The 26832-nt window shown below is 35.8% G+C and overlaps 1 protein-coding gene across 9 annotated transcripts in view; it reads left to right on the top strand.

Moving 5' to 3' along the window:
* The window catches only part of FSD1L (fibronectin type III and SPRY domain containing 1 like), a 37056-nt gene extending 11711 nt beyond the window's left edge, over positions 1-25345 (top strand). For 3 of the 9 annotated variants that reach the window (XM_088130495.1, XM_088130500.1, XM_088130494.1), the window contains 11 exons: positions 1161-1262; positions 4334-4356; positions 6967-7088; positions 8480-8689; positions 9730-9828; positions 11450-11579; positions 13815-13847; positions 17870-17970; positions 18871-19122; positions 20740-20828; positions 22174-25345. In XM_088130495.1, the coding sequence (XP_087986621.1) occupies positions 1161-1262; positions 4334-4356; positions 6967-7088; positions 8480-8689; positions 9730-9828; positions 11450-11579; positions 13815-13847; positions 17870-17970; positions 18871-19122; positions 20740-20828; positions 22174-22296 (1284 nt within the window). In that variant the 3' untranslated portion in view covers positions 22297-25345. Of the gene's footprint in view, positions 1-1160; positions 1263-4333; positions 4357-6966; positions 7089-8479; positions 8690-9729; positions 9829-11449; positions 11580-12743; positions 12820-13814; positions 19123-20739; positions 20829-22173 lie in introns of those variants that run through there. The other 6 variants (XM_088130499.1, XM_088130497.1, XM_088130498.1 and 3 more) reach the window with 4 other exon arrangements.
* Positions 25346-26832: the final 1487 nt, after the last annotated feature.

Here is a 26832-nt window from a genome sequence, read left to right as displayed (position 1 = left end):
CTTGGAATCTAGAATACAGTGGTACCTCGGGATACGAACGCCTCTACTAACGAACTTTTCGGGTTACGACCAGCTCCGGCCGCAAAAATTACCTTGATGTGCGAACTCCGCCTCGGGGTACGGTCATTTTTCCGCCCTGACACGTGGTCCGCGGCCATTTTTCCACCCCTGACGTGGTCCGCGGCCATTTTTCCGCCGCACCGCGCCATGCCCAGCCGTTTTCGCGCCGCGCCCGGCCATTTTCGTGCCGCGCCCGGCCGTTTTTGCGCCGCGCCCGGCCGTTTTTGCACCGCGCCCGGCCGTTTTCGCGCCCCTGACACGTGGTCCGCGGACGCCAGAATGGATTAACGGTAATTACATTGAACCTTATGGGAAAATTTGCTTCGGGGTGCGACCAAATTCGGAGGGCGGAATGGATTAACCGGATTTACATTGAACCCTATGGGGAAATTTCCTTCGGGTTACGACCAACTCGGGATACGCCCAGAGTCACGGAATGGATTAAGTTTGTATCCCGAGGTACCACTGTAGCTAAAAACCATATGGGATTGAATTGAAAGGTGCTAGCTTTGTCATAATCTCCTAAATGATGATATGTCAGAGCAGAAGATAAATCTTTACCCAAGTTTTGGACTAGAATTGTTGTTTGGTAAGTTAAATGAAATTTATAGGAATAACCCCATAGGATTGAGTGATAGTATACGGTATGTAATATATGTTGCCTTGATTATTTGTAAATGAACTGCTAGCAGATAAGAAAATAAGATAAAGAAGGGTGGTGTTTTTTAAGATTTTTTTTTAAAGAGTTTGGGTAAATATAGTGAAAAAAGAGATGGCAAATGTGATATAGGAAATTTGCATGTATTTGATATTTGCAAATATTTGCTTTTCCATCTAGGCCAGTATTGTTTCTGATTGATAACAAGTCCCCACAGACTTGTGCTTAAACTTTTATATCAACTGCTGAGCTTTTACACATCCCCTGAGGTTTTTTTATGTGAATTAATCAACCTTGTACATTTTTAATAAAAAGCCTATGTTTTATCACTGGGCTGAAGACCTCCCTTCTGAATATACAAATTTGGAAAAGGAGTGAACCAGATATGAAGTATGTTCATGAATAGGCTGGCATATTGAACACATTTGTATTCCTTTCCTAGAATCAGCTTAGTCAATGTAATAATGCCCTGGAGAACTCCGAAGAATTGCTGGAATTTGCTGCACGGTCCCTGGACATAAAAGATTCAGAAGAATTTTCAAAGGTATAAAATTTGCCAGATGTGAACAAGAAATAGATAAAAACTATATAATATCAGTTGTCTGCAATTACTTCAATAATGTATAATAAAACTTCGTGGCAGAACTAGTATCTCTTAAAAACATTTCATTCTTATGTATTTCAGGGGCGTATATTTAAATTGACTCATGAGAACAGAATCCATAAAATGATGGGATTTGAAACCCAAAACATCTTTCATATATGCTCATGCAATGAAAGAATAGACTTTTAAACCTTACAAAGCTGATTTAGTTTGTTTTGCTTTAGTGTTTTCAAAATGCCTTACAGCTTAGAAAGTTTAGAATAAATATAACTGTACAATTGTAATAAATTGCTGGATAGAACTATCCTTGTTTGTGCAGGTACTAACAAGAAGTATGCAAATACTATACTTTTTGTACCCAAAGGAATGAGGCTAGCAGTATTGTTTGCTTATGGAATCATATGTTTACAGCTGAGCAGGCAAATCTACAAACTAGGAGTAAAATGCAAATAATATTCTACTTTTGGATAATCAATCTTGACAATACAGTAGGCTGCCACATTTAATTATATGGCTTTTTGTTGTTAGCTTTTCCAATGCTTTTGTGTTTTCATCTTATTTATATTAACAGTGCTGAATCAGCTCTGAATCCTGTTATTTGTACTTATTGTTTTTTTGCATTTATTGAAGCTGAATGTTCTCGTCAAAGGCAAGCAAGAATGCATTAAAATGAATAATTGAAATAATTCTGAATCAGTCAAAATACCAACTTCAGGTATCTGACTTTGTTCCAGTGTGTGGAAAGAGAGCTGTAAGGCTGAACTGTGAATGGTTATTTTTAACGCATTCAGTTGGTTTCCTGTAAATTAAATGAAAAGCAAAAATGTAATAGTAAAACTTATTCCTTGCTTTCTCTTTCATTGAGTTCCATGTGCTATCTCTTTGTTCTCCATAATAGCTCATTCTTTCTTTCTTTTAAATTCTATTTACCTGATGTTATTTTCTCCGAGATTGTAACTCCTTTCCAGCTCCCTGATTACAGTATTTCCCCATCCTTACTCCCATGCCTGACAACAAAACATGATTTTTGCATTCTGTTTGTTGCCCCACTCTTTTATTCTTGCCAAATAGCTTTAGATCCAAAGAATATAAATCCATAAATTTATGAATGCATGTCTGAAATGTTGCTATTTCAACAATTTCTTTACTGATGAACTTTTTGCTGAGCTTAGCCAAATGGTACCTGTCAGTTAATAGGGGCTGTGTTTTGCTTCCAAAATATGCGAAATCTTTTTGGAGGAGTAGAAACTTGGTCCGTGTTGTTTTTGTAGTTAATATCTGGCATGAAACTTAGTTTCATAGTCCTATTGCTACTGTTTAGCTTTGACTGTCAGAAATGATTGATGTTAATGAGGTTACCATGAAATATATGGCCACTCTACATAGAATTACCTGCTGAAGTAGCAGAATATGTATTGCATATCATTTTTCTTCTAGCTAAAGACATTGAGTAACCACTTCTTAGAGTCATCTTCCATTAAATATTTATTCAATAAGGAAGTTAAGCAAGCTTAAATTGAGGAAAGGAGGGGCAATGTTGTCATATCAAATAAGAACTTCATATAGAATAATTATTTTAGCTGGAAACATGAGAAGAAAATAGTTCATAAGCGTTCACAAATAAGGCTTGCATGATGCCACTGACAGCACTGAATCTGACTATAAGAGAGAAAGTATTTGAATTGCTAAGCTGTGAAGCTCATTGGATTATATCACCTTTTCTAGTGCACTTGTGGGTGGCAGGTACAGAAAAACTAAGGTGTGTATATGCGAAGCTTAGGAGTTAGCATTTTTCTATCCAAGCTCTGATTCTATCCAAGCCTTCTAGTATGTGCAAAAACAGCCAGGTTTGAGCATCTGATTAAAAGTGATTTTGTCCTCCATATTTGTTTTCCATATTAGTTGTCTAGTGAATATGGATGTTCTGTCAAATATTCAGAGAGCAAATTACTGATTTTCTCCTTATTTTGAATGATTGTCGTATAAGAATATGCATTTGTGTTAATGTTGTACAAAATCTTCTATGTAGAATTATAGTCTGAGAATTTTTCCACATATAACTTCTAAGGAGAATTACAGGTTAACCAAACAAGAAAGCAGAATCAGGAATTTCTTGAAAATGGTTTCCAGTGTCACGCATGCAACCTTAAATTGTATAGGGCCGAATTTTTAGATTTTTAATCCAATTCCCTGTGTCCCTTTATAGTATTTCAAAAGATAATCATTACCTTACAACCAGAAAATGTCAGTAATATATTTTTCCTGCCAAAGCTAAGTAATAAAATTGTTTGAGTTGAAGAATATATTTTAATTGTGCAGATGAAAAAATAACCTTGTCTAGTATATAGGTAACTATGTAAGTAGAGGCATTCGCACAGCTCTCTAGCAAATGCAACTTGTATTCATTTGGGCTGTGCAGAGTCTGCAAAACAATTTATAAACAAGACAATTAAACATGTAAGAGGCATCTCTTTCCAAATAGATGAAGCAGCCCCATCGTTTTTCAGGCTTACACAGCTGCTTCATAAACTGCTCCAGCAGATCTTTTGCTGTGATGCACAGACCTGTGGAGTTGGTTGGGAGCAGCTTCCAAAGCAGCTATACAAGTCTGAAAAAATATGGAGCTGCTTTAACTATTCAAAATGGGGTGCTTTGTACGTGCTCCTGCATGTTACCTCTTCTGAAAGCCCTGACACCAGTTAATAACTGTTGTGCCCAAGAAACCAGCAAGTATATCTTGGATATTCATGAGTTGGGCTATTCTTCTTAATATCCCAGAAAATTGATGGCATATTATGCACAGTTGTTTGTGGGTTCTTTCCGTGGCTTTGTTGCTTATTACTGAATTTTTAATTTGAATTAACAATGGCTTATGATGCAAAATCTTCAATTATAACTTTCTGATTGACTTTGTGAGTCATTCACTAACTCTTTCTTGGCATGTTACTGCAGATGAAACTTGCATGAAACCATTAACTACCTTCTCTCTCTTCTTCCTGATGTACCTCAAGGCTGCCAGACAGATCAAGGATAGGTACAGTACAAACTCATTTGATTCTGTTTGTAATTTTTTTCTTAACTGGAACTGAGAATTCTAGAATCAGGTCATTTTTCTGATGTGGTTTATGCAACCAAAGGATTATGTTTTGCATGGTGATGAGATGCATTGCTGTTTGGCCTTATGTTTCCTTATGCATGTGGTATGTGTTAACTTTCACTTGAAAAAAGTACCATTTAAATAGAAATGTGATTAGGAAAATAATAATTCTTTCTAGTGTTAGCCTCTTACATCAGGAGCAGTTTCAAATTTAGTTGGAGGTTCTGATAGACAGTCTCAAAATGTTTGTTTATATGATGCTAGATATAAATATTGCAATTTGTTAGGGTTCTTCAGCGTGACCTAGAAAGCTGAAATTTGGTATGGAACATATTTCCAAAACAACCAGATTGCTAGGAACATTTGCAGGTAGGGCATTTCTACATCTGCTATTTATATTTGTTTTTCATATAGGTGAGGAGATTATTTTATATATATAGTTAGTTGGAATTTGAAATATGTTCAGGTCATGGAATCGCGAGGATAAAAATGATCAGTGTCCACATCTAGTGCACAGACCAAGACAGGTTAATTTCTTAAGAGGTGAGCATAGAGCAAATTAAACTACTCATAAAATGAGTGTTGGTCTATTTCATGTTTTCCTGTCACATAGCAGCAATGTGGTTAGCTAGAAGTACCATATTCCAATTATTTTTTACATTTTCTGTTTAAACTTTGCCCACTATGGCTTTGTTTTTAAAATATCTTATGGGACATCCTTAATAAAAGGAACATGACTTTAAAATTAAGAATATTCCTCCCCAAAAGGAGAAATAAGGAACCTAAATAAACACAGTAAAAAACTTATGAGGTGCCTAGCTTGTTAGCCTAGGGTTGCTAACTCCAGCTGAAACCAATCTTGAAGGTACTTGCCCCTGCAAGAAATGTCCCTCTTTGAGTCATATTTGCATATTTGTTTGTAGATATATGTATGAGTATGTATTAGTACTGTACATATTTTGAAAATAATTTTTAAAAGGTACTTTGGAATTCACATGAGCATAGCACTTCTGTAGTACTAATTTAAAAATTCATGCTCTTTTTCATGTGTTAACACACAAGCCTGAAAAAAGATGTCACTTTTTTAAGAAGTCGGTTCATTAAAGTGATTCTGAAAGCAGCAGCATCCTTTTTTCAATTATGTGCAGAATAATAGAGAACTGCTATAATTGTGCAAGTTCCAAATCACTATTTCTATCCAAAAAAAGCTGTTCTAGCTTTTAATTCATCTGTGAATAGTAGTCAAAACTGGCTTCAGTATAGTATAATGATTTGCCCTTTCTTCTGTTAAAGCTGCTTTCTCTATAGCTTTTGGGAATTTATTTTAGTGTTCATCATACCTTTCCGGTTCTAGATTTTTAAAACTGTGATATAATTTTCTAAAATAGATTTAGCGTGCCCTGAATAAGACTTAAGTAGAACATGAAGTCTGTAATTGCCCAGCCATGTAATAGCGTGCCCTGAATAAGACTTAAGTAGGACATGAACTCTGTAATTTCCCAGCCATGTAATATGTCCAAAATAGATGCTACCCTTTACAAACCTAATACCCATTTTGATCTTTCTCAGTGCCTGTATTACTTCTTTAAAATTTACTCACTGTAATGTTTCTTCAAGATTTTGATCCTGCTGTTTTCTTTGGTAATAAAAACTCATTGGAGCCTGGAAGCTCTCATTCAGAGTGAGGAGAGGATGATTTTATTATTTTTAGATTGATTGGTTCCCCAGCCCCTTGCATCACTTCCTAAACTGTTCCAGAGAGTTTTCCACTCTCCTCAGTATTTTAAGGGTTGGTAAGAAAAACTCCCCTTCCACTGATGGGCATAGGGAATTAATTTTCTGAGAATGGAACCAAGCCCATAGGTTTTTTAGGATTTAACTCTGGCTTTCTTGCTTGGTACACTTGTAAAGACAAGGGGGAAATACTCTTTCTGTAAACCAAGCAAATGATCCTTGGTAATATACAATCCAGGTACTGTAGTTAAAAATACACTATTTGTATAAGTTACTGTGCATTACAAATAAGCTACTTAGAATAAGAAAGTGTTGGCAATAAGTCTTAATTTCCCAGTTGCACAAATCATTAGAACCACTTTTGCTATCTTGACAGTTTGTTGATAATATAAAAGGCAGTTTGTAGATAATCCTTAAATAGGATGTGCAATTGACATTGAAAAATCTGAATTTTACACTGTCAGTGAATCATTTATGAAACAACTGCTCTTTTGCTCACAGTTCCAGTTAGTATACAGTATATGGAAAAGCACATTATTTGCCAATTCAGCCTTATTTATTCCTGCACTAGGTACAGGATTGCTAAAAGTTTGCTGGCTACCAAAAAAATTCTACTAACTTGTTACTGTCACTTTTCTGCCTTTAAAACTGTTCTGTAAGAGTGACTCATGGGGAATGTGTTACTACTTGCAGTTTATCAAGTATCTAGGTTTCAGTGTGTTGACTAAAATACTTTCCAAGTAGTTTGCGTCTTATAGAACAGTAGGTATTATCAGAAAGTTAAAAGCCTCTCTCTCTAATTCCTAATTTTAGAGTCACAATGGCTCCAGCATTCCGCTTGTCTTTGAAACCCAGAGTGAGTGAGAATATGACACACTTGATGGTGGATTTTTCTCAGGAGCAGCAAATGCTTCAGGCACTAAAGTTCTTGCCAGGTAAAAAAAAAAAGAATGAGTTGCAATATAATATATCTTCCTCCTTAAATAAATATAATAAAGAAGGTATTTCCTTTTTTCACAATTTGTTTTAGAGTATATCTTTGAGGTGAGGGGAAGAGGGAAGTAAAGAGGTTCATAACTGTGTATATTGCAACGTAGGTTGTATTTCATGTTTTGTAATGCTTGTTGATATAGTACCAGAGTTTCGCTGCAGTAGCTAGCAAAGAATAAATGGAAGTGGGAACGAAGCGGTCTTTGTTGCATTCTAGGAGATGGCAGTATTACCAAATATATACATGAGGAAACACAACTTTACCTATTAAGTTATTGGGTCTATTCCCAATTGCTAGTCATCAGTAAGTTTTGCTTTAAAAGAATCTTTTTCAGCTTTGCATAGCCAGTTTCCAAGTAGCATTTTTGTGGCATCTGTATGTTCACAAAACGTTGATTGAAAATTGTCAGGATATTAAACCTGATGTCATATTGTGGATTAATCTTGTAACCTAGTAATATAAAGCTCCCAAATATTTAGGCAATTCTAAACATTGAGATAACTGTAATTTTAATTCAGTGTGATGACTAGTTGAATTTAAATGAACTGATGCACAGGTGACCTTCTTCTCTAGATAATGCAATTTTGAAAGTTACACTGAGTGTCTCATTGGTATTTCAATCCAGAATTGTCCAAATGTTACTGACAAGTACATTTAATTGCCATTAATTGCTGCTATTTCTCATCTTTTCTTTCCACTCTACTACACTCACACAAATAATGCTAGAACTAGACTTCTTCCTATTTGTGACATAAAACTACAAAACTCCAGCCACTATTAATGGGTGCCTCTTTTTACTGGAAGCATTCAGAGTATTCGCTTTGCTTGATATGTCCTTCATCTTTCCCAAGCAACCAGAGATAATGCTTGGCACTGGTATTAGAAAACACCTACAGTTGAGAGAATCTGTGAGTACTGGCTCTTGTTTCCTCCAGCCAAATGGAGAGCAAGATGCACTTGAGTCAAATTCAGCTTCCTGCCTCTGATGCAAGTGATAAAGTCACCATTGCAATCTGAGGACTGGTTCATATTCCAGTTTGCTGAGTAAACCTCAGTTGTTATGAATCAGTTCACAGCAGAAGCCATGGTTTATAAACCAAACCATAAACCATGGGTTACAATCTGTGTTTCACAGAACATGTTAAGCTAAAACTAGACAATTCACTTAGACAATAGCTTAGTTTCATGTTTGAAGGCAGTCACTTTGTTCAAATACATTTTAGTAGCTGTGTTAGTGATCAAGTCTGTGTTCCTCCATTTGAATTTTCCTAAAGCTTAGTTTAGGGGTGAAATTCTACTTTATCAATATTTTGTTTGCTTACATTTTTTTAACAGTTCCCAGAGCTCCAGAGATTGTATTAACAGACTGTCTGGTAGCTGACAACGCTGCAACAGTAGCATGGCAAATGACAGAAGAAGACAACAAAATTGATCACTATATACTAGAATTTAGAAAAACCAACTTTGATGGGCTTCCTCGCATAAAAGATGAGAGATGTTGGGAATCGATAGACTACATTAAGGGCACTGAATATACATTATCAGGTAATTATATTTTTATTTCCTCTTCATATTATCTTGGGTTCTAGTAGTTTCTAATTATAAAATAAATTTATGGTAGAATTTAGTAAAATAATTTGATTTTTATGACTCTACTAGAACAATAATAGGATTGCTCACTACTAAGGACTAAATTCCAAGTTAAAGCTAACTAGAACTGTTATCACATAATGGGCAAGACGAACACACTTTGTTAACAATTATTCTAATATCCTAACCTCACATGCTACTGGGGTTACTGAGGGCCTTAGTAATATTAAGTTTTTATAAAATTTGTTTAACAAAACATGACTATTCATATTCTCTATGTCTTTCTGGATTATGGGATCAAGAAGGTGATGGTGCCGCAATTTCCACTTGCTTTTCAGTTTTTAACTTATTTTTTAACTAAGCTATCAGTAATCTAATTGAAATGAATAGAGAAATGAAAGTCAGAATCACCCATCTCACCTCACTCCCATTCTGTTCCTGGCAATTTTTCAGAGTTAAGGGAAATAAGCAGGAAATCTCTTAGGCTCCAGGAATAAAACTTGAAGTAAGTGATGGGAGTGGGATTGTTTAGGTACACTTTATTTTGATACAGGAAATAACAATTTTCTGAAAACCTGCAATTAAAAAAGTAAAAATAATAAAATTATGTGGGAGTCTTCCAATAAAGTTCTTCCAATGTATGCATTATCACTGTATCTCATAATTAAGCTTGATTCTTTGCTTGTTTTTTAGTATCCAAATTGTCCACTCTTGATTTCATGTTATGTATCTTGGAATATGTTTAATTCATTCCCAATATTTTACTCTCAGTAAAAATGAATAGTCAGTCAATTTGAATGCACAAATAGCATGATAAAATTGACTTTTTGTATACCTCATCTCATTTCCTCAGCATCTATTGCTATTAATATCTGTGTGTGTGTGTATGGACATAAGTGTGTCTGTGTGTGTGTAATATTCCTTTTTTGTGCTGTTAACTTTTTTTGTTCATCATAAAGTCTTTGTGTCTCTGAAGGTTTTTCTTCTTCTTCTAGGACTAAGGTTTGATTCAAAATATATGAACTTCCGTGTCCGAGCTTGCAACAAGGCTGTGGCTGGGGATTATTCAGATCCCGTGACTTTAGAGACAAAAGGTAAAATTGCCTACCTAAAAATAACTTCATATATTGTCTTAAATATGGGTCAGATCTGAACTTGACTATAAAGGAACTAGCTTTGGACAGTAACCATGTCTCCATCTGATGTAACTTACTACTTGAGTCGTAGCCCTGATGCTAGACAGTATGCTTTATCAGAAGTTGCAAATTGCACTATATACATGAAAAGGCCTACAAAAAGGAGCAATTATCTGTCAGCCAGCTTTGGCATTTATTTCAGTTTAAGACAAAGCTTGCAAGTATGGAGAGAGTGTGAGAATACTAAGAATGACATTTGAACCTTTTTGCACAGATCAGTTTACTGTAAGATATTATCAGTTGTCTGTATGTACTTTGGTATAAGAAAATGTCTGTGAAGCTTTTAATAGTAATTGTCACTGCCATAGTGTGTGCAAAAAGGTACTGAATATTATGTCTGGGATTGAAAGCCTAGGATTATTTAGGGATAACTAATCTTAACTGTTGCTTTAAAAAGGACTTGGCTGGTGTGTGTGAGTGTGTGTGTATAAACACACAAACACGCATGTACAATTCATTGCTGTAAGATTTAGAACTGCTACAAACTGTTTTAGAGTGTTTTGTTCTTCAGCTGTGTTTCTGCTAAGTTTCACACTTTTATGGAAGATGCATTAATGAAATTTTATTTATGCTACTTTTAGTGGAGTGAATCTTCACTTAGCATACTCCTCAAATTTAGCATTATACAAATGTCTTGATTTTTTCTAGAGAATATTCAAAGTTCTATGTTAAAATAAGAAATAACTTTATAATGCATTCTAATTTAATACAGTATTGTATTTAGTTTCTAACAATGAAGGCAAGGTAGACTCAGTTATGCCATTTAAGTGACAAAAATAAACTTTAAATTTCCATAAAGCAAATTCCATGAGGAATGTGATTCAGTTCTGACTGCTAAGTCATATTAACACTTCTGGCCTCTGAGAATGTTAGCTATTATTTCCTTAGCATTATGTTTCTGTTGCAATAAAAATTGGAGATGTGTTTCTAAGTCTTATCATTTAAATACTAAGCTTTCTCCATTTAATGCATTTATTTAACCACTGAAAGTTCAAATGTTAATAATCTAGTGGTCTGCCAATTAGACAGCATGATTTTTTGCCCTTATATCAGTTAGCATTGACAAGAAATACGCTGCTTTTTTTCATAATTGTTAAAAGCCAGTTACTATCAGAATTCCCTAGATCTTTTAACAACAATTGGCATGGTTGTCTTCTATTGCATGTAAATCATTTTTCTGAATTAATACTGAAAAATGTGTTGGGGTTTTGTTGTTTCATGTATTAAACTGAGGACTTAACTTACAAATAGTTGACACTTTTAAAATGTGCTCAAATGGCCAGTGTTTGAGTGTAAAAAATGAGGATACTCTCATGCTTGTTTGTTGCTAAAAATAACTCCTTTCCTGCTGATTTATCTTTTAAGGTGCTGGTATTATTTTTAATAAAAAACACTTTAAAGGGCTTTGAGTTAAAAGAAGGAAGCAATTTTCAGGAGAAAACCAATGGCTCAGAGAAAGGACTTTGCATTAAATAAAAAAAGTAAATTCTATTTTGATCTGCCTTACACCTTTGTTCAGCTCTTGTATTCAATCTGGATGGTTCATCATCTCATCTTAACTTAAAAGTTGAAGATTCCTATGTTGAGTGGGACTCTACTGGAGGGAAAAGCCAAGAAAACAAAACAAAAGGAAAAGAAAACAAAGGAAGGTAAGAAAACGGAACTATTCTAAGCAATGTGTCAGAGGGAAGATGGATATTTATAAGGGATTAAAAAAAAATTTCCTTCGGTTTTAGAAACTCTGACTATTAATTCTAACTGTTCATATTACTAGCACTTCGAGATAATTCTTGAAATATTCCATCTCTGGAAGAAATGAGAATTCTCTTTTTGTGCAAAAAGTGATAAGGCAGTAACATTACAAGACAATATATTTCACTTTTTCTGGTTAAGTGTATAAATATTGCTGTGCAAAATATAATGGACTATATTACTGATATATTTGGGATTATTAACTTTTTGCATTTTAGTGTTCACTTATGAATCTTATGTGTAAATGATGCATTTTTGGAAGCAGATTTCTGCATAAACTGAATATATAGAAAGCATAAACTAAATATATATATAGAGTCACTCTGCAGTGAGATGGGTGGTGGTAAATTTGAAATATAAATAAATATGAAAATAATCGGAAGATTATGTCACAACAATGGGGAAAACTTTTTTTAATGTATGATAGAAAATCTTAAAAGAACAATTCTCCTGTACACTGAAGGTTAAGATTTCCTTATCACAGTTACAAATGTGGAACTTTGGGGCTTTTGTAAGATCAGCCTTGTTAAAACAAAATCATCTCATTTTATATCTTTTTTAACCAACAGTGTTTAAAAATTCTGAAAATCAAGCCCAAGGTGCTAAAGTTAGTTGAAATGAAATAAATTTTCAGTGAGGATCAGCAAATAGCACAACAGCCACTACAGATATATGAGTCATATGTTATCCTTCATCAAAGGAATGGCATTGTCTTTTGTTATCATCAGAAATCTTAGCCCTCATCCAAGTGATTGGAAGAAATAACACTCTATGGATATTCAGGCAAAGCACAAGAGGAGGGAAAGGCAGTTATGCAAATAATCTGTAGACATTTGTTCCTGGAATCACAACTGCAGCCATAATTTAAGAACATTTCAAGTAAAACAATCATAGCTAATGTTACTATATGTACTATGATGTAAATTATATCATAAGCTATGTGCAAACCCAGACCATGGTTTAGATTGTGGTTGCATACTTAGGCCACCATTTATACTCATAGCTTGCAGACGTTTTTCTTACCTTAATCATGGTTCCATGTGTTGTCCAAATCCAAACAGATTGTGTTTCTTAACCTATGATTACCTCCCCCTTCTGGTGTCTGGTTGTGAAGACAGGGACAGGAGCAGCCATAAGGTAGAACTGTTTCAGCCTTTTCGTTGTTTCTGTGTTTTGGTCCCACAAGTGTGTGGGTATTGAAACAGTATGTGTATATATTATTTATTTGTTGGTTGGTTCATTTGCTCTGCTGCTAAGGCTTTTGAAGGAATCCAGAACAGTGTAGAAAAACAGCAATAAACAGTTTCTACAAAGCAATAAAAATCAAACAAATGAAATTGATCTTAAAAGACTGGCCCTTGAACAAATGCTTGGGTGAACTTGCACATCCTCAGCCATCATTTAAAGCAAAATTGGGGGTGTGGGGGACTCACACTTTATCAAGAGGGAATTGTATAATGGCGGTATCAGCACCTACTTCTCATCACTGTGTTGGGAACCAGCCCTGCCGATGGAACCATAACATTTGGGGGCTTTATCAACACTTTAAATTGGACGCAGTAAATCATAGGCAGGCAGTGCAGGTCATTAAGAATCATGGTTTCTCTGGTCTCACTTAGCTACACATGCAGTAACCATAAAGCTGTGGGGAAAATTGTGAAAATAATTAAGCCATGAAGCACCAAAGTTCTACTTTCCTGGTTCAGGTAGAGTCACATTGAGTACACCAGCCATAGTAAGGGCATTAAGAGAAGTAGGGGAAGCTTAGTGTCAGCTTGAAGGTCATCAGTTTTTTCCTAAGATGTTTGTAGAAGAGGGGAAAAAATGAAAGCAGTTGGGATATTGGCTTACATTGGAGAGTTAACAGCAAACTGTGTCTGGCCATAATTTGCCATATTGTCTGGCAGACTGCTTATGGGTAAGTATGTAAACTATAGTTAGTGCCAATTCTGGATTAGCATGTTGTGTCAATGTTGCATATCATGCAAGTAGATGAAAATAAGGCTGAATAGCATCAGTTCCTCCCATAGTAGTAATAATTTAGAAGTTGTTTTAAAAAATAAATTACTGCTTTTTAAGTATAAGACTGTGTAGCAGAAAGTAGCCTTTAACAACCTATTTTTATCTGACAGTGGCCAGATTACCCTTCTGAAGAACAGTACAAGGTGAAATTGTGCCTCCTCTTAGCCCTAGGGTTTAGCCTCCAGCTTTACTCTTTGTTTTTTTTCCTTTCAGTTCTGTCTCTCTCTAGGCTTGGCATGAATCCCACAGCCTTTACCAGTACACAAGCCACTGTGTTTCAGTGGATTCGTCAGTGTGCTTTAATTTGTCACTTTTTGCATAACCCTTTTAATTTCCTTTGTGCAAAGCATCCAAGGCATTGCATAACCTCTAATAATTTGCAAAATAGAAATAACTAAGTTTAAATGAAAAAAATTGAAATAGGAAACTGCCTAGCTTGTTTTAAATTTATTTCAGTAATAAATAACCACGTCCTGGTAAAAAAGTAGCTGTACAAGCACTTTCTCGGTAAAAGCCTTTCCCATGTACGTATGCTCTCTCATATTCATTCTCTCTTACACATACACGTATACACACACATTGGGAGGGGGTTGAGGCAAATGATGAAACCAGCATTGGAATGCCACAGTGCGAGCTCCACCCCTTTTATATGTGTGTCATGATGTTTGTATGTGTGTCATATGGAAGGGGCAAAACTTATAGCACAATGCAGCTTTCCTCATTTTGACAAAAGTCTCAAATCTTGCAAATGCCCCTACATATGTACACCAATGTGGTATGTCCTTTGCCTCCAGGCCTTCTAAATGGGTAGTCCTATTTAGTATCACGCTTTCATAGCCCCTGAGCCAGCCTGGGCAGCTCAGTGTCTGCACTTAACAATCTAAGGATTCTTGCTATCTACCTATTTCAGATTTAGGCAGTCCTGTAGCATGTATTAGGGTCTGTTTGTTTGGGCAGATTATGGTCTTTTTCCCATCACACTGAGGTGGCTGTAATATTCATAGTAGGTAGTGGACCACTTACTCCATAATAAAGATGGAGCCCAATCTATCATTTCCTAGTTCAAAGTAAATGGAGGACTCTGACACTGCTAGAATTATAATGAAATATCTGTTCCTTAAAACTATCCAATAGAGGCATTTCTTTAGGCAGACTCTGCTCTTTCCTATGTTGCCTCTCAGTCTGACTTTTTTGACATTAATCTCTTTGCTGAAGGAACACTTAAGGTTTGAGCTGCCTACTGTGTTAAAAATGAAGTTGATATCAAAACAGATCCCCCCTTTTCCGAAAACCTCAAGCAGCTGATGAAATGAATAGATAAACATGCAGCACTGTGTTAACAGTTTTGGATCAATCATTATTAGGGGAGGTTGACTGGCGAAACTCTGTGTTGCCTATGCACCGGCTGCAGTGTGAATTAAAACCTTGGTTGCTTCTTGCCCTCTATAGACAGACTAGATCAGTGATGGCGAACCTATGACAAGCGTGTCAAAGGTGACCCACCTTGACGTTTTGGGTGACACACCAGTGTTTACCAACACTCAACAACAACTATTCTCCCTGTTTCAGTTACCAAAGAAACTGAGTTTGTTTTACTTGTATTTCATTTTTGTAATTATTTGACATTTCTTTATATAATACATAGTACCACACATGATTGGACTGTATTTTTCTTTAAATAAATGAATACGTAAAGAATTGTTTCTCTTTTGTTCAGTGGGGGGTGACATGCCAGCAGAGTCAAGTTAGGCATTTTCCAAATTTTTGACATGCCGAGCCCAAAAGGCTCACCATCACTGGACTAGATAGAATTCTACATCAAGAGAATAAAGCAGGCTTTCTTAGTCAGATAAGTTTTCTAAATTTCCCTGCAAGTCTTTTCATACAGAGAGAGTGTTAAAACAGGTTTTTGTTTTGGTTTTGGTTTGAACAAACAAAATACCATGGAAGTGGTACAGCTCAACAACAGTGGCTTATCAAATCAGTTGATTGTATGCATCATGGTTCTGTCCTAATACAATCACAGAATTTGGCTTGTATTTATTCATGTACTGATTGGTGGTTTCAAGTATAACAAATATTTAAAATTATAAATGCTATTGAGAATACTAGTAAAGGCTGTTAATATAAAAATATTTTCTGGGTGAAGGAAACTTGGAAAAATAGCATGTAGATTTTGAAAGGGGGGAAGTATTAATTTCAGTCTGTGTTTGTCTTGTACCAAACACGGCAGTGTTTTAGTAAACTTGCTATTTTTCTGCATAATATGACAGCAAACCTAAGATTGCTTTTATGGTAGAAATTAGAATATAATAGACTTTGCAGTAATGACAAAAAGAGATGTGTGTATTAATCCTTTTGGTTGAATAAATGCTTTAATTTCTTGGCTTTGCTGTCTTTCATGCTTCACTTCTTTCTTTCTTTTTTTCTTTTGGTAAGTATTTTTTCTTAAATGTTTTACTTGGTGAAACACTTTTTCAGTGTTACATGGTTAATGTTTTCAGCATCCACAGTAAGGTTCATTTTGGAAAAACAATTTCTGCTTTATGGTCTACAGGAGGGATAGGCAACTCTATAGCTCCCTCCAACTGTACTTCTGAATTACAGTTTTTTGCCATTTTGAGGCAGGAAACACTTCAAAATTGTAATGTAAGCCTCAAAAGAACATATTTTATTTTTAAAAATATGTACCCAACCCCCCAAAAAACCTAAGAGGAAAACAAACTCCAAAGTATGTGAATCATGTGACCCTAATTACTTTGCATCATCATCACTTCACTAAGAACAGATCTATGCTCCCTAAGAAGTAATTAAGTATGATTCTTGATCACCAGTATGTTGCCAATACTGGTTTCTTATAATACAGTCTAAATTATAATAAGTAAATTAGCCTAATTTAAAGCATCTCCATTATTTATACAATCCATTCATAAAGGGTAAGGTGCACTGACTACAGGTAGTCCTCGCTTAATGACAGTATTTGGGACTGGATTTCTGTCACTAAGCAGTGCGGTTGTAAAATGCGACATCATGTGACTGCATTGCTTAGCAACAGCAATCCTGGCAGTCCCCATTGCCATTGTTAAACAAGGATCACGAACTGTTAAGTGAAGACCTCCTCACAACTTCCTGCCAGCTTCCAACAAGCAAAGTGAATGGGGAAGTCCTGGGCAGCTCACAAGAAGGCTGGCGAATGGGTAAGTGGCTGCTGGAACATGGTGTGAGTGGACAGGCTGGGGATGGCGGCTGCTGCCAGTGCAGGAGGGTGTGCAGTTGGCAGCTGTGGCACTGTGCGAATGTGGCCAGGGTGGGGGTGGCTGCTGCTGGTGCAGGAGGGTGCGCAGGTGGCTGCTGCAGTGCTGCGTAAGCATGCACTACAGAGTGTGGGCAGAGGGGTGCTGTGGGCTCCCTGGGACCTTGTACTCCATAGCCAGGCTCCTTGGGAGAAAAAGTGGCAGGAGCGGGAGCAACTTACAGGAGTGACTTAAGACCTTCCTTGCTTTGCTTGTGGGAAGCCAGCAGGTAAGGTCATAAATGGCAATCATGTGACCACAGGACACTGCAATCCTCATAAGTGTGAGCTGATTGCCAAGCACCCAGTTTGTCATCATGTGACTGGGGAGGTGCTGGGACGGCTGGAACTTCAAGGACTGGTCATAACTATCACTCGTTCAATGCTGTGGTAACTTCAAATGGTTGCTGAGCAAGTGGTCATTAACTGAGGACTCCCTGTACTATTGGTGCAATGCTTGTAAAGCTGGAAAATACACTAAGGAAGAATGGGTGATGCAATATTGAAATTGGGCGTTTTCCTGGTTTTAATATACTAACATTTAAGATATTAATATGGCCAAATTTGGGCATCATCATAAGCAGACGTTTTAGGTGTTATAGAATAACCATTTAATAATTTGTCAGTAACTTTTCTGTGGTTGCAGTATGCTTTATGTGCTGTTCCACTATCCTATTCTCTGCATGGCTTTTTGTTTTGAAAATATAGAAATGTAAAGCATGCCTACTTGGACAGTCTTTTGTCTTAAATGTTTTGCTGAACTTATTTCTCTTTTCAAAGTGTCCAGACTAATTTGTTGCCTTAACTCACTTTGCTATAGTCATTTTTATTATATATCACAGTCAATACAAATTCATTTATTGCATCTTACAGAAGTGGCACTCCATCTCCAAAGCGGTCATCGGTTAGCTCACGCTCACCTTTGATAAGGGGCAGCAGAGATAGATTTACTGGGGAATCATATACAGTCTTGGGTAAGGTCTTTTTATAAGACTTTTTAATTATAGAGTTATGCATTCCTTTATTTCTTTAAAGCTTTCTTATCCCAGTTGGAAACCAAAAAAAAAGTTCTAAGAGCTACTTACAGACTTCACAAATTAGATTATTACCATCTAAAAAACATACCAACACAAGAAAAGGGATTGAAAGAAAGAGGGGGGAAACCCCAAATGTGTTAGTTCATTGCCTAGATGGATAGTTGGTTAGGTGCTATCAAGTCGGGTTCAACTGTTGATTGTATGAACAAATGTTTATCTCTTGATAAGTTTTTGTTAATAACTTATAGCTGTTCCAAGGACCAATTTTTTAATCTCATTTATCCATTTTACCCTTTCTTTCCATGTCTTCTTCTCTCAAACTTGCCAAAAGCAATAATTTTTCTCTAGTTCACCTTCTGCTCACATCACATCCCCAAAGTATGTGACTTCTTGCTGGTCAAGGGTACAGTCATTTTTTTCTTAACCTAGGACTCAGAGATTGTTTCTTCTTGCAGTCCATGATGCTCTTAGTAACTGTGTCCAAATCGCTAATTTGAAGGCATTTCTTTCTTGTTGTTCTACTTTTCGTTGATTATATTTTGGTTTGCACTATATCTGTTCTTTGTTTGAGATGGTCTTTTCTGCATTTCTTCTCTTTGGCTCTTTTCATGAGTTCAAGGTTCTGAGGAACAAGAAGAATCTGTAGAAGCCCTTCTAGTGACCATTGAGGGGGAGCCCAACTGGAAGCTGTATAAAGTTAGAGATTTACCATCACGTATAAGCTCAACTTTACGCTTGTATGCTTTGTGTCTGATATTTAACATATGTGTGCTCTTAATCTCTGAGCAATCTAAACTGACATGAAGTGTTAACTGGTGTTACTATGTTTCATTACAGGAGATACTACCATTGAAAATGGACAGCATTATTGGGAAGTGAAAGCCCAGAGGGACTGCAAGACATACAGTGTAGGAGTAGCATATAAAAATTTGGGAAAATTTGATCAGCTGGGAAAGACGAATACAAGCTGGTGTGTTCATATAAATAACTGGCTCCAGACTACGTTTGCAGCCAAACACAATAATAAAGCAAAAACACTAGATGTCGTGGTTCCAGACAGGATAGGAGTCTATTGTGACTTTGATGGAGGTAATTTTAAGACTTCAAAGCTATTACTGAGAAAACTGAAATAAAGTAATATTGTGGACAAGGTCTGAAAAATCTGGGTTTGAATTTATCTTTAAGCTGTTTTCTATAAAGCAAGATAAAAATCTTTTTTTTTTTTTTTAGTATAGTTAATCAGTTTCTAAATGTATTACAGGATGAGAACAAGAGCATTAATTGAAACTGGGTATTATATCAATCTTATACAAACTTTACTGGCTTCCAGTTTATTTCCAGTCTTAATTTCAAGATGTAAAGGGCTTTATAATATCTGAAGGAATAGATGTGGGCCTTTTCAGTGATAGTACACTTCCCCCCCAATTCTGGAATGCCTTCCCCAGGATACATGCTTGGATCTGATTTTTTAAAAATTCTTCCAGGCATTTTAATCATTTGGTTTGTTGAGTTTAGCTTAGTAACTTTTTAATCACTGGTGCTGCTGCTTTTATCATTTTAATGTTTAGAATTTTAATTACTGTGTTTTACTGTGCATTTTATTTGTTCAGAATGTGTGTGTTAAGCCACTCCGGATAAATCTGGTTTTGAAAAGCAGCACATATAACAAAGAAATAAATGGTTTTCTGAGCAGTTATTTAGGGTAGATTAAAGTACTGCTGAAGTGTGTTGATACAGGATTGGAAAATCCTATATCTTATAGAATGTTATGTCAATTAGCAATACAGAATCTTGCAGCTTTTCTAAACTATAGTTCTTTCCATTTGTCAGGCATGATTCAAAACTACTGCAGTGGCCCTGGATCTTTTCACTATGAAACAGTGTCAAAAGTGAATAGAGAATATCCCTTTCACTTTAAAACAGGGGCAGGAGGGCAGGGAGTTAGGGAAATGGGATTTTTTGAACAATCACAGGAAAATACTTCTTGTGTGCATTATATAATCATTTTTTTTAACTTCATTATCTTAAATTGAATAGGTCAAACAAAAAAAACTTTATTATGGTCATAAACTAGAATCAAATACAATTACAAGGAAAGACAATTTGTTATTAGCTGTGAAATGGAATCTCTTTACTCACAAGGGCAGTGTCTTTGATTTTCTGGGTGTAAATGGTAGTACAGGTTATGGTTCCTCTGTATACTTTCAGAGCTACTTAAGTAACCAGTGCTGAAAGTAGTGTTGGTCTAAACTGATGTTTTGTCTGAACAGGCAAAACAGTTCAGAGATGCTATCATAGGAATAGTTCTACGTGCTTTAAATATATGAACGGATTACCTTTTTGGCCATTGGGAATTACAGCTCTGGGTGTAGGTGCATCCATGTGCTCTCATTCCGTGCTTTCTGCTCCCTAGTTTATCTGGTAGTTGGCACAGAAAGCAGGCTTTAAGCGACTTGCTATTCCATAGTCCATCTATTCTGAGTCAAGAGCTGCTGCTTAGCTACCCATTCATGCGGTAAAATTTGCTTTTCTCTTTAGTCCCATATGCTGATAGCAAGACTTCTTAACACTGTTGGTGGGTGATTGCTAATGGCGTGTTAGGTAGGAACCAAATACACTTTTGAAGATTTTGAAGATTTCCTGATTGAAAAGACTTTTGAGATTTATTTTTGAAATGGAAGTATTAATCTGCTTTTCTCTCTTTAGGTCAACTCTCTTTTTATAATGCAAGCTCAAAACAGTTGCTTTATACTTTCAAAACAAAATTTACCCAACCTCTAATACCAGGCTTTATGGTTAGTATTTATTATCTAATTAAATTGCTGCTGCAATGTTTCAGTTTTACTACTTTAATTATTCTTGTACATGAAATCAAATTTTAATATGTTATGAGGAAACCTGTAATATAATATATTTTAGGCTACTTATAAGCTTTTGATGTGCATGACAAAGCCTGCAATCATCTATACTTGCTTAGACAAATTCATTGTGTCTTTTTTTAAGTGATTGTCTGAATGATTTAATTCCCATGTTCTTCAAGGATTCAGAGAAACATCTAACTAAAAAACTTAGAATTGATAGCTTAGACTTAAAAAAAATCTTTAACACATGCTCTTATAGCTATAAAATCTAGGTGCATAATTTTTGTAGATTGCCGAACTTATGTTCTGAGTACATACATTCTTTATCCATTCTTTTTTCCAAGTGACAATGAGAAAGCTTTCTTTTTCCAACTTTAATACTTAAGTATCTTTCTGTTTCATATTCTGCAAATAGTTGCATAGAATAAGTTATATTGAAGGAGGTAGCATTCTGGTAGTAATAGAATCCAGACTTGCACAGAGAGAAGACCACTTGTGTAAAGGGGAAGAAGTTCTCACTTATCTTCCCCATTTCAACATCCTCCTTTCTGGACAACCTCTTCTAAAATTTGAGAAATTCTGAGGAAAGAAATAAGAGCTTGTTGATGGACTTCAGTGAGAGGGAAACCAGCAAAAATTGGGCAAAGGTGAACAAGTTCAAATTGTTTATTCAGCTTTTTGCAGTCAAATCTAGTTCTACCTTGCGTCTTACCATTTTCTGTTTCCATTCTCACAAAAACTTTATTAGAGCAAACATACAGCTTTTCTCATATGATACAAGTTGTTTGCATAACAAATGAAGTGTCTGTATTGTGCAGAAGGTACACTCAATTTTAAAATAACACTGTGTTTTTCTTGGTATGTCCTAAGCATTAACAATTCTTAATAAAAAGATAAACATGAGATAAAGTAGGGTTCATCATGATATGAACAAGCTGTACTGAGTTATACTTGTAAGGTGAGCTTTTGTTGACTATTCTTTAGTACAGCCAAATGTCATGACCTTCTTGAAACAAGCCAGCTTCAAAGTGTAGATTGAAGTTGGCTGGTTCAGCATACCAGAGTTGAAATTGAAAATACAGCTTAGGGTTGGGGCACAGTGCTGAGTTCTGGTTAACAGAAAAAAAGAAAGGGAACACATCTTGATTTTGAAGCAGCCGTAATAAAGCAGCCATTTCCCAAATAAGAGGGTAGGAAATATGTGATTCCAGTGACAATCTGTTTTCTTTTTAAGAAGAAAGCTCAGATAATTTTTTATCTTTCATGTCGGATTTTTTAGGTTTGGTGCGGTGGACTCACGTTGACAACAGGATTGCAAGTGCCAACAGCTGTGAAAACACTGCAGAAAAGTGAAAATGGGTTGAGTGGTTCCACTAGTAGTCTAACCAATGTTGTCCAGTGATGTTCCTGGTTAACAGCTACAACAAGCTCAAAGAACAGTTTAATACATTCTTGCTACTTCCAATGCCTGACCACCACTAGTGCAAAATGCTTGGACTGAAATTGGCTTCTACTGAAGTATTAGCAAGAGTGTATTGCAGTATAATAGGAAAACATTGTTTTTTTGACAAAGGGATATTTCAGGTTATAGCTATATGCTTCTCTTAGATGAAACTTGACTACTTGTCTTATGGTTGCTTGACTGATAATTAATTCTGAATGATATAACAAAGACAAGTATGATCTTAGTATAACTTCCCTCCACCCTGCCCCCACTGCTTTTCTCCTTTCTAGGATTTCTATTACTCAGATTTAGCCTATAGGAAAAGGAGCTAAACACTGAAACTTTAAAAAGCCTTTTAATAAAGTCAGAAAAAATGTCCATCAAAAGAAAAGGGGGAGAACATGAATTAATGTTTCAGTCATTGTTCTGTTGTTCAAGGTAGCTCTTTTACTGTCAGACTCCAAGACTTAACTTTGTTGTTCATCCTAAGTACTACAATTTTAAGTTGGTACTTAGTGTCCATTACTTTACAGACTGGAAGATGTCATCTGTATTTCACTATTGTATATATTTCTAACTAATCAGTATAATTTAAGGATTTTTAGAGATGCTTCTGTTGTTTCTTTATGATGTGTTCATTCTCACTCATGTTTGTAAAACAGTCCTTTAATTGTTCTCAACTAGCAGGCCTCAACTTGTAATTAAGCTTTGATCAGAATCCACTTAAATCACGTCTCACATTTATAAACTAAAGACTTACTCTATGTCTTAATTTCCAAACTGAGCCCTGAAAACAAACAATATAATTGATAGATTCTTGGAAATATCAAATATAAAAACTTTATAACACAGTAAATAATTTTCCTGCATTTAGACTTAAAACTGTTTAAATGATCTTGGTTACAAAGCACTTCTGAATCTTTAAAAATTCCCTGTGTCAGAGGCCTATCCTAAGCTTGTAGTATAAAATATGTTCAAATGTTGCCCTAATTTGCTTCTAGCCCTACAAAATTTTATCTTTTTTCCCTGCACACTATCTATATTTAACTTTCTGTATCTCTTGGCTGTTTAAGAAACTTCACAAAAGAGTGTAAAGAAAAGTGCTTTTTTATATCAAAGCACATTCATAATTTTCCTGTTTGAAAAAATAGATACATGCAATCTTAGAAATTCAGGATGGATGTTCTCAATTGAATTGTCTGTCCAGTTGGTTTTCTCAGGTTCTTCTTGTATGTTCCCTTTCAACCAACTTGAATCAAGTTAAAACTGCGTAGAAGGAAGTGTGTATTTATCATGTACACCAAGGAATTGTTTACAATGTGATTTTCTGTAGGCAAGACTCCCTGTATTTGTGATTTTTTTTTAGAGTACTTAACCTCAAATTTATATTACTTACATATTTGACTTATGAAATAAAATTTTTCTTATAACTGGCTTGAATATCAAATGCCAACTCCACTGGGGAGTAAAAGGACTATTCTAAAGATATTATTCACATTTGGAATTCTGAAAATATAATCCTAATTACCCTGAATCTTGTGGAAATTTGAATGATGTGGTAGTTAAAAAGTAGAATTGACTTTTGCTACTGAGAGGTATGTATGCAGACCCATATACATTGTCAGTTCAGTTATTCAGCTATTAATATTCCACAACTCATCTGCATTCTAATTTGTTTTACTGAGTTGCAGTGCTAGTGTTTGGAGGTTCTTAAATTGCATCTACAAAAATACATTGAAAAAATACAGGATTCTTATCACCATTGTGAGGAAAATAAATACTGTGAAATAGTTGAGGCATATTTAGTTCTGATGGTGCTCAACAAAGTAATCCCCTATCAGTTTAACAAAGTAAGAGACGAGGAGATTCTTTAAGCACTTTAGACACTTTTTCTTTACTTATAAAGTAAAGTACTTTAAAAAGTTAATCACATAATAATTCTGATCAGCTGTATTTGATGGCAAGCACGCAGATGTTGAATGAAAGTATTACTTAGGTTGTGTTTTTGGGTATGGAATGCTAGATCAGTAACAATGGATAGTGTTTTTCCAGTATGTACATAATTTGTCTGCTTACTTACCATAAAATGTATTTTTCTATTATAGTTTTGTTTTGTAAACTTATGGGGAAAAGCAAATCTCTTTTGCTGATTTAGTATTCAGAAAATTATGAATTTTGATTCAGTAACTGAGTACCAAAATTTTGTAAACTAGAGTAGAAATTGAATATTTGATTAAATTTAAATGTCAAATTATGTGAATTTATTGTCAAAACAACAGATTAAAGCTGAAGCCACATGGACAATATTATGGATGAAAATTTAATTTAGTATTATTTAAATATTACAGAGTTATTATACAAGACAGATGCTAAGAGTTCAGTTTAATCTTACAGACTTAAATAACATTGGCTAAGGAAAGTAGAAATAGTCTTAATTTTTTTTCCCCCAGTGAACTGTTGTCTCTTTTCTCTCCCTTGCTTTTGGACATGCATTCTTTATGGGGAAAACAGGTTTGAAGCAAATTATCATCTCATGAATATTGACATTTGAATTATGCAAATTATAACTTGGCACAGTAGCATTTCATCTGTGGCTGGTTTCACACTTGTTGACCTTACCTCTTCCAGATATTTTGGGGTTTGGCACTAAACTGAAGGAACATATTGTATTCAAGTTTTTGCCCTATAGGCTGACTGTTTTTCACCATTGATAAATAGTTCTGCATGTGCCTTTTCAAACTTGGTACATATCACTGCTCTTGGTTGTGGTGTTAGGTGCTGAGATTAGAATGCGTATTATTATTATTCAACAAGGTTGTTGTGGATTGACGGTTATGCTTCCATTCAGTGCTTCGGTCTTAATCCTTGAGAAAGTATCCAAAAATAACAATCCCATCTGCCAGAACAACACTGGGTGCCTTAGAGCCCACTGAATGTTTTTATTTGCTGTGTCTTTAACTCATTCACATCTTGGAGGGATTTTGTATTAATAAACATTGGAAAATCACTCCACTTCTTGCAGTCTCTTTTTTTACTATTGCCATGCTGCTGAAATCAGTGTCTTTAAGGACGGAACTGTTTCTCTGGCATAGGGAGCCAGTCTGGTGTAGTGGTGAAGGCACTGAATTGGCACTTCAGAGACCCAGGTTTGTGTCCAGTCAGCCACAGCAGCTCACTAGGCAACTGTGGGCCAGCCACACACACATGGCCAAGCCTGCCTGGTTGTTGAGGGGGTGGGATTGGTATGCATGCCCCCTTGAGCTCCTGAGTGAAAGGCAGGCTATAAATCTAACAAAGCTGATACAACTTGCATGAAAATGGTACCCAATCTTCCTTTGTAGCTTTCTGAAGAGACAAACCTCATCAGGTGCGAGTTTGTTTACTGTTTAGTGATCGTGGGAAGAGGCTAACAACATTCTTACGGTACTTGAAGATAGGTAGGGCAGTGCTGTATTTTTTACAGGAATTCATGCTGGAAGAGAGTGACACTATAAGAAGTCAATAGAAATCCCCAAAATTAACTGGTAATTTTCAGTGTGAGTAAATACAGTGTTTTCCTCAAATTGAGCAAGTCCAATCTCCTTGATTGGGTTTTTCTAGCAAGCTCTTAAAACCCTTTGGTTACAGTCTATGGACAAAGCAGAAAATGGTCACGGATTTATTTAGCTGAGGAATAGGTATGTTGTTGTTATTAGTTATTTTCACAATAGTGTAGGTAGGCAACATCCCCCCCCCAACCATCATACGACTACTATAAACCAATAACATCAATTTGTTGAAGACATTTCTTCTGATAAACCTTTTTAAATTAAAAAACTAGACATAATGGTAGGGAACAGTTTATACAGTTCCATGATGAAGCTAGCCTTCCAACTGCTTTGAGGATTTTTTTTTTTTGGTTACTCACACTTGAGTGTCTGTCTTCATTTTTTAAAAATCCCGTTACTGAAGATCAACATACTTAAAAAAAAAACCAACACTATCTGCGAATAGCTGATGGAAAAACTTTCCTAACAGCCATGTATTCCTGGAAACGATACTTTTTTCAATAGAAGAGAATATACGCAGTTCAGGGTTGCACTGTGGAGTCCTTGGGGTTCTCTGAGGTCGGTTGTTTTCTTGCAGATGTTTCGTTACCTGGCTAGGTAACGTCTTCAGTGCTGGAAGGGAGTGGGGTTTGCTCTCTGTTTATAGAAAACCAAGCTCAGAGGACCCCAAGGACTCCACAGTGCAACCCTGAGCTACATGTTTTCTCTTCTGTTGGTACTACATATGGACATCTAACGCTGCAGAAAGCACGCAGCTGGGAGAAATTTGCATTCAGGCAAACCTATAAACAGCAAACCTCATCCCATTCTAGCACTGAAGATGTTACCTAGCTGGGTAATGAAACGTCTGCAAGAAAACAACCCCAGAGAACCCCAAGGACTCCACAATATTTTCTTTTGCTACTGCCGCCGCCTTTTTCGCCTTCCCAGCCCAGCCTATGCTTCC

Source organism: Python bivittatus, unplaced genomic scaffold, assembly GCF_059951505.1.
Source record: "Python bivittatus isolate LINGU-HERP-01145 unplaced genomic scaffold, Pbiv_v1 ctg000850_np1212, whole genome shotgun sequence".
NCBI classification, from domain to species: domain Eukaryota; kingdom Metazoa; phylum Chordata; class Lepidosauria; order Squamata; family Pythonidae; genus Python; species Python bivittatus.
The sequence above is the reverse complement of the archived record's forward strand: the minus strand, read 5'-3'. Positions and strand labels throughout refer to the sequence as shown.